Source organism: Poecilia reticulata, linkage group LG7 (genome assembly GCF_000633615.1).
Source record: "Poecilia reticulata strain Guanapo linkage group LG7, Guppy_female_1.0+MT, whole genome shotgun sequence".
NCBI lineage: Eukaryota > Metazoa > Chordata > Actinopteri > Cyprinodontiformes > Poeciliidae > Poecilia > Poecilia reticulata.
Window position 1 is genome coordinate 19,897,663 of NC_024337.1, and position 7,709 is coordinate 19,905,371.

At 39.4% G+C, this 7,709-nt stretch overlaps 1 protein-coding gene and 1 long non-coding RNA gene across 2 annotated transcripts in view; both read left to right on the top strand.

The window, feature by feature from the left end:
- Positions 1 to 513: 513 nt before the first annotated feature.
- The window catches only part of aaas (achalasia, adrenocortical insufficiency, alacrimia), a 17,070-nt gene continuing 9,874 nt past the window's right edge, over positions 514 to 7,709 (top strand). Inside the window, exons 1-6 of the mRNA XM_008414195.2 lie at positions 514 to 935; positions 1,012 to 1,139; positions 2,728 to 2,783; positions 2,863 to 2,954; positions 3,029 to 3,075; positions 3,180 to 3,278. Coding sequence (XP_008412417.1) covers positions 828 to 935; positions 1,012 to 1,139; positions 2,728 to 2,783; positions 2,863 to 2,954; positions 3,029 to 3,075; positions 3,180 to 3,278 — 530 coding nt within the window. The 5' untranslated portion in view covers positions 514 to 827. The remainder of the gene's footprint in view (positions 936 to 1,011; positions 1,140 to 2,727; positions 2,784 to 2,862; positions 2,955 to 3,028; positions 3,076 to 3,179; positions 3,279 to 7,709) is intronic.
- LOC103467633 (uncharacterized) lies at positions 4,753 to 6,402 on the top strand. Its single transcript, XR_001776765.1, has 3 exons — positions 4,753 to 4,970; positions 5,248 to 5,365; positions 5,516 to 6,402. It is a non-coding gene; the product is annotated as an uncharacterized LOC103467633 (long non-coding RNA).

Consider the following 7,709-nt stretch of genomic DNA (forward strand, 5'->3'; position numbering starts at 1 on the left):
ATGATTAGATTAGGTTATTGACCCTACAAAGAAACAAAAAATAAATTCACTACCCACAACAGAAAACAGCTGAACAGGGACAAAAATAAGAAAGGAGGTGTGATGTATGTAGCATATAGCATGTTATAGTATTTTAAAAATCAAAATCCTTTCTTTTCAACTTGGTATTTTAGCAGCATTTTGCTTATAATTTAACTGTTGTTACTCATTACTTCAAATTCGATTTAAAAATCAATAAATCATCAACCAGTGACATTTCTGGCCGCTATATAAGGCTTTCTATTATGATTTTTTGACACTATTTTGTAAACACTCTATTTTGATTTTTAAGCTGGGTGTTGAATACAGTGATCCCATTGTTTCATTCATCAAATCTCTCCAAGAGTTATTCGTTTCTCTTGTTTTGCGAAAGTTTGCCTGCAATACCACATTGTGTCCAGAAGGGGGCAGCATGTTTATTCCGCTTCTGTGTCATTTAGAAAACCTGCGCGCTTTTTTCCCCTTTAGAGTTGCCGTAGCTCAACACGGCGGGATCAACTGAATGGATAACAACTTAGCATGTGCTACCAAACTGTGTCACTAAATAATTTTTAACCAAACGGTTGGGAGAGCTGACAGCACAAGGCAACTTTTACAGCTCATAACCTATCATTTCTAAAACGAGCATTGTTAAATTAAGTGTTAATTTGGGAACTTATTTAGCTAGCTAGCTAGCTAAGCGTGTCAGCTGTAAAATACTAAGTCTGTCTAGGGTGATTAAACTATCTGTGTTTGGTGATCCATGGTGTTTCTCCGGGGTCTAGAAGTAAGATTTGACCGCGGTGAAGATGTGCTCTCTGGCTCTGTTTCCCCCTCCGTTGCCCCCCGGACAAACCACTCTGTGCGAATCCAACAACGAGCTTCTTTATGGAGCCAACAACTCAGAGGCGAGACAGGTCCGAGTGATTTTGGTTATCATTGCAGTTGTATCCATAGTTGTTCAGACAGCTCACGGTGCATGTTTTCCTGCAGGACTCCAGTCCGCTGAGTCTCCATTTCCCCAGAGAGTCCCTGAAGCTCCACAGCCGCACAGAAAGCAGCAGCAAAGCAGCTTTCCTGGACCACTCGGAAACTCTGTGGATGAGGAGCGCTGCCGCTTGGTAGGAAACTACAGACATGTTGTTATTTTATCCACCATGTCTGTGATATGACAGCTCGATGTGTGCAATCTTTGGAGGATTTAGACCCCTTAGCCTGACTGATAGTCCCTAAACACTCCCAAAATATCCAAATCCAGCATTTTCCTTGAGAAAAAGAGATCAGAAGAATAAAACAGGATTTTCTGTAATGGATCAGCTTTCCAGGTATTTACCAATTATCATATGAGAACATGCTACATTACCCTGGGAAAAAAAAAAGTTTTCTTTTAAAGTCTTTACAAATTTTTTTTCTCAAACCTCATTTTTAAACATCTCACTCATACTAAGAATGACAAACTTTGCACTTTCTTTCTGCTGCCTCAGCAACTCTCAAATGAACAGGATTACTTGCATCTATCTATCTGAATGTAAAGCTTGTATATATTTATTTCACACTTCAAGCCTCTTTTTCTTATTGCAATTTTGCTATTTATGACTTACAGATGCTTAAAACCAAAACTGTGTTTCAAAAAGTAAAATATTACAGATCAATAAAAAGGATATTTTTAAGGCTCTGAAAAGTATGTTGGTTTCAACGCCCTCAATACTTGGCTGGTTTTCCTTTTCTATGAATTACTGCATCAGCGCGGTGCGGCATGGATGTGGTTCTGCTGAAGTGTAATGGACGTCTAAGTTGCTTTTATAGCTGCATTCAGGTCATCTGCATTGTTGAACCTGATGTCTCTCAACAAGCATCAATTCTCTATGGAGTTTTATATCTGGAGAGTTAACTGGTTAACCAAACACACCAACACTGAATCAAGTTTTGGTTTCTTCTGCAGTGTGAGCTGGTGTTAAGTCCTGCTGGAAAATGAAATCCGCATCTCCATAAAGTTTGTCAGTAGAAGGAAGCATGAACTGCTCTAAAATTTACCCAAGTTGTGAGCTGTCCTTGGTTTGACTTCCAGATTGGAGAAATTTACATCATTTCTTTATCTTCTTTTTTTTAAATAAGAAGACATAAAAAATCTATTCTTAATTTACGTGCTAAGAGATTAAAGTTATTAGTTATGCTAAAGGTTGGTTTGCATGTTTGTTGAACCTTTTTCGAGGCAGAAACATCTCGGCATGTTTGCATATTTTAATAAGCACAAGTGCTTTACTCATTGATCCCTCATCTCCTTTGGGGTTCTGTAAATCCAAGTTGTTATGAAATACCTTTGAGGTCTAAAAAAATATTTGTTATGCACAAACTTCACAGTTAAATATGTTTTTAGCATTTTCTGACATTTTAGATTAAGTTTTTCTTCTTACTCATATTGAAAACTTGCAGATCCTTTTCCTTCTTTCAAACCTGACATCACCATGTGAGCTCATGCTGCCAGTAAAAGCTCCAAAAGAGCCATAAATGGGTGAAAAGGGCTCAAACTTCCATTTAATCTCGACAGCTAAATGAAAGGATACAGCTGCCTCTCATAGTCATGCAAATCAGCTCGACGTGCTAAGCAACTTTTAGCACATTTCCTACCTCTGATGCAGCAGCTGATGTCAGTGTTTTACAGCCTTTATTGGACTGTCAAAGATCGCTAATTAGTTCTGTGTGTTCCAGGCGGGACGGTGGGTTCACTGGGCTGCTGAATGAAATTACCACCTCACATGCAGAAGGTATGGAAAGCGCCAACATCTCATGTGTTTTATTGAGCCTTGAGTCCCGTTGCGATGCGCCAACTCTCCTCTTCAACAGTGCCAAAGTGGCTGTCAGTGACGTCTGGATGTATCCTGGCGTTGCTCCGATGGGTCTCCTCCTTTCACGGCTCCCTGTATCCTCACGTCACGGTAAACTGCCTCTGTTGGCTCATTTGAAATACAAAGCATGTGGAGGGATTCTGAAGTTTTTTATTTTATTTTAGCTGAGCAGTGAGGACATGATCGCTGAGTTTTCCCAGGTGCTAAACTGGTAAGAGTGGTTTTTATGTTAAGTTTTTAAAGGAGAACAATGTGAGACTGTAATCTTTCTGTTTTGTTGTATTTACTGAAGTCGTACCCTTTATGTGTTGCCAGGTCTGATTGTGTGGTGCGAGCCTTCGCCTGGCATCCCCACACTGATAAGTTTGCTGTTGCTTTGTTGGACGACTCCATCAAGATCTACAACCCCAAAAGGTACCAGAACTACGGACTCGGCGGTGCCAAAATGGCAGCAAAAGATCCAGTCAGTCAGATTTCTAACCAGCACAGTTTTAGTTTTAAAACTGATTTCAGCTCTCATTACCAAAACAGCATTCATACTGTATATGATTTTTATGCAGGCATTTTATATTAAAGGGCAACTTTTCAGGTTTTCACTGCTTTCAACCAACAGATTGAAACATTTTGTCATTGGTGGGAAATATATTATCGTTACCAGATAAAGTATGTTATCACTTAACACCAAATTAATGACAAGTAATATTATTGTTTATAAAACATACGCTCTTTTGAAATAATACGTATCTGCTTAGACACAAGAAATTTACAGTTGGTACATTTTACCAAAGTACAAATCTGATGTTTACTTTGTGGCACTTGGTTACCAGAATACGTGCACATCACTTAGCAACAGATTGTTATTGTTCAAAGAACATAGAATTACTTCTGCTCTTTTGAAAAACTACTTAACCCTCTATGGCAGTGTTTTTCAACCTTTTTTGAGCCAAGGTACATTGTTTTAATTGAAAAAATCACGATGCGCACCACCAACCAAAAATGTAACCAGAGATACTCTGTAGCCGCCTATATTACAAATATAGTCATTCTTATCAAAGCGTTTTGAATAGGAATCAAATGAACACAAAAATTTATTTTTATCATATTTTACATTTTTTATTTCAAATTGCACTTAACATGTCCACTTCAAAAATACACCGGAACAGTGCCACAACACTGTTGTGTGTGATGCATGAATGTAGTAACATTCATGCATATTTGCAGATAATCAATTCGTTTCAAAAAATCTTTTAAGACAAATTACCATACTTTCCGGACTATGAGCGCATCATACTATAAACCGTACCTTCAAATTTTTTCAACCCTCTCCTCCCCCCGGAAACTTACATAAATCAAGCCGTACCGGGCTACAGGCCGTTGGTCATAGACATTAACGTATATGATGTATATGCCGCTGGTATCTCTGCCGCTCTCGGTTTCCCACGAGGACCCAGCAGAGGGCTGCGTCCTAATAACCGCTGGATATATTAAGGACGCAGTTCTCCATCTCCAAATCCGGTTTTGTTCACGCCGAGTTTACTTGCAGTGGCTTTATTTCCCTCCTGTACTGCCAGATCGATACTCCTCAATTTAGAAGCTGCATCATATGAGTTTGAAAACATTTCTCCGTCGTGCCTGCTGCTAGCATGTGCCGGTTCTAAATAAAAACTAGCGCGTTCTTTGATTTCCAATTTTGACTTCCAATGATTCACTTCCTGCTAAAGAGGTGGTTGAAGAAAAATCCATAGAAAAGCCGCATGTTCCAAGTGTAGGAAAAAAGTAGCAGTTTATAATCTGGAAAATCCGGTAGGTGAAATTGGATCATTTCCACGGCACACCTGACGATCACTCACAGTACACTAGTGTGCCGCGGCACAGTGGTTGAAAAACACTGCTCTATGGCATGGCGTTGCCTTCAGGCAACAAACCACTGTTTTGGCCCACACACTTTCCTTTTAAATTTTTTTCAAGTAAAAAAGATACAATACATATTCCATGATTATCTGCGACCAATAAAATTTCACTTTGGAGATCATGTGACCTTTTTGTCTGCGAGTGAAACCATCCATTTTGGGACCATAGCTGGCTTGGACGCACTACTCGCAGAAGGTGAGATAAATTTAATATTTTTGCATGTTTAAGTTGAAAATACTTTGAACAAAAAATATGTGTGATGTACATGAATATGTAAAAAAGCATTTTTGATTGAAAAAACACACTTTTTGTCTTTATTTATGTACAGAAATATAAAGTTTTCATTCGCAACATTGTGCAGTTAGACCACTATTTGATCAGTAACATGCACATGAATGTAGTTGAGTGTAAATTCATAATTGACTCCCTCATATATATATTTTTTTGCTGTAATATTTACCATTACCCACAGGAGATGAATGCAAAAACATTTTATGGGTACAAGAAACTTGACCAAGCAGTTAGGGCCATTCCTTCTGACAGTGAGCTTGATGAGAGTGACAGCAAGGCAGAATGGACCCCAGAATCAGGTTTGAGAAAGAGTTTGAAGATCAGGGTTCAGTCAGTAGTGTAACATGTTAAATGTATGTGCGTGTGTAGGTGTGTGTGTGTTTCTATATAAGCAGGTAAAAAGAGGTATACAATCTAACTTCATGCTTCCTGGTTTCTTTCGAAAACAGATGGCCTGACTGATGAAACTGAATCCGTGACAATGGAGATGATTTATCAAGGGAAAATGTAAAATTTTCACCAAAGTGCAGAGTATCCTACGGTTCTAACATCACTGATTATCCAGAATGGAAGGGCTGGCTTCCAAAATCAGACATCATGTCCCCCTATGAGTACTTCAAGATGTTTTTTTCTGAAGACATTTTGGAAGTAGTTGTAGATCAATCAGAATTATATGCCCTTCAGTGTGACATCACCAAGCCCCTCAAACTTACTACTAATGAACTAGAGCAGTTCTTTGGTACAACAATATACATGTCATTGTTTGGATTACCAGGCACGGATGTTTTGGAACAAAGCAACCCGAGTGCCCCAGGTAGCTGACACCATGTCACTGAACAGATGGGAGTTCATCAAAAAATCTCTGCACTTCAACAATAATCAAATGAGACAAGAAGAAAATGTTTATCCACTCCACAAAATCTGACCACTAGTCACTCATCTTACCTCAAAGCTGCAAACAATTCCAATGGGTGAGAAGCTGGCTATAGATGAGCAGATGGTCCCTTTCAAGGGAAAAAATAGGCTAAAGCAATATCTCCCGGCAAAACCGAAGAAATGGAGCTACAAGATATTCATCCTGGCAGGATCTGATGGTGTTCCACACAATTTTGAGGTTTATACAGGGAAAGCTGTGCAACCTGCTGACTTGCCAGATATAGGTGTAAGTGGCAACACTGTTCTCCGCCTTGCCCAGAGAGTACCCACACAGCAGAACTACAAGATTTTCCTTGACAACTGGTTCACTAGTGTGTCTCTCATGAAAAAACACTTGCTCAGCAAGGAATTCACTGTACTGGGACTGTTCGTAGCAACAGACTACCAGGTGTCAACTTCATTTCCGAAGCAGAGTTGAAGAGAACCAGACATGGATCTTTTGAACAGAAGACATCCGTTGTTGGAAGAGAAACCACCTTGTATGCTGAGAAGTGGTATGATAACTGTTATGTCAGTCTTCTCAGTAATTACATTAGAGCACACCCAGTCACTGAAGTTGATAGGTGGGATGGTAAGAACAAGAAAATGATCAAAGTTCCCTATCCTGCTGTGGCCAGAGAGTACAATAAAAACATGGGTGGTGTGGATCTGCTTGACTCCCTCATTGCACTGTATCACACTAAAATCGGATCAAAAAAGTGGTACCATTGGCTGATGTTCCACTACATCGACATGATCACTGTGACTGCCTGGCTACTCTACAAGAGAGACTGCAACAACACTGGGATGAAAAAAAGAACAGATGAAGCTTTACACATTCAAGTCGTATATTGCAGAAAGCTTGTGCAAGAGTGGCAAGAATATGGATCGTAGGCGAGGTCATCCCAGTTCCACAATTGCTGGGGAGTATAACGAAAAGAGGAGAAGAGGACCCACTACACCCATTCCTGTCCCAGATGTGTGTCTGGATGCCACAGCTCACTGGATGGTAATGGATAAAAAGAAAGGGACATGCAAGGTGCCAGAATGCAAAGGTACACCTAAAGCTAAGTGCCAAAAATGTGGTGTCCACCTCTGCTTCACGTCCACCAGTAACTGCTTCATGAGGTTCCATAGAGAATAATACAGACTATTTATAGTCTGTATAACAGAGAAAGACATGGTTGAGATGCTTGTGATGCTTTAGGAGAAAGAAGTGAAAAAAGGTGTTTCGGTTCCTGCATCTGTTTGAAACAAGTTAGCATTAGTTTATTAGTTAATCATTTGGTGACCTTCTCTCTGTGTACCTCTGGAATAAGAAATCCAGTACAAACCATCTTACAGAGATAAAACATTTTGTCAGGGTCAGATTTCAATGCATTTAATTGCAATTTGAACTTGCAGGAATTATTGTTGTTGAAATAAAACATTTTCCACTGTATTTATTGCTTGTTTGTTCCTCTTTCCAGTTATTATAATCTTGGTGTTTTAGTACCCTTGTAGCATAACGTTGCCCTGAGGCAACAAACCCAAATCCGGTTCCGGGAGGTGTCATTGTCCAGTTTTATGATTGATATGTAATTAAGGACCAACAAGCTCCAAAAGAATGCAGGAAAATATTTTTTCCCCCAAAAGATAAAAAGTCATGCAATAGAGGGTTAATCCTTAAAAATTGTGCAGTTGGGGAACTTTGCAGAAAAGTGAAAATGTTCTTTTTGAAATCGGTGG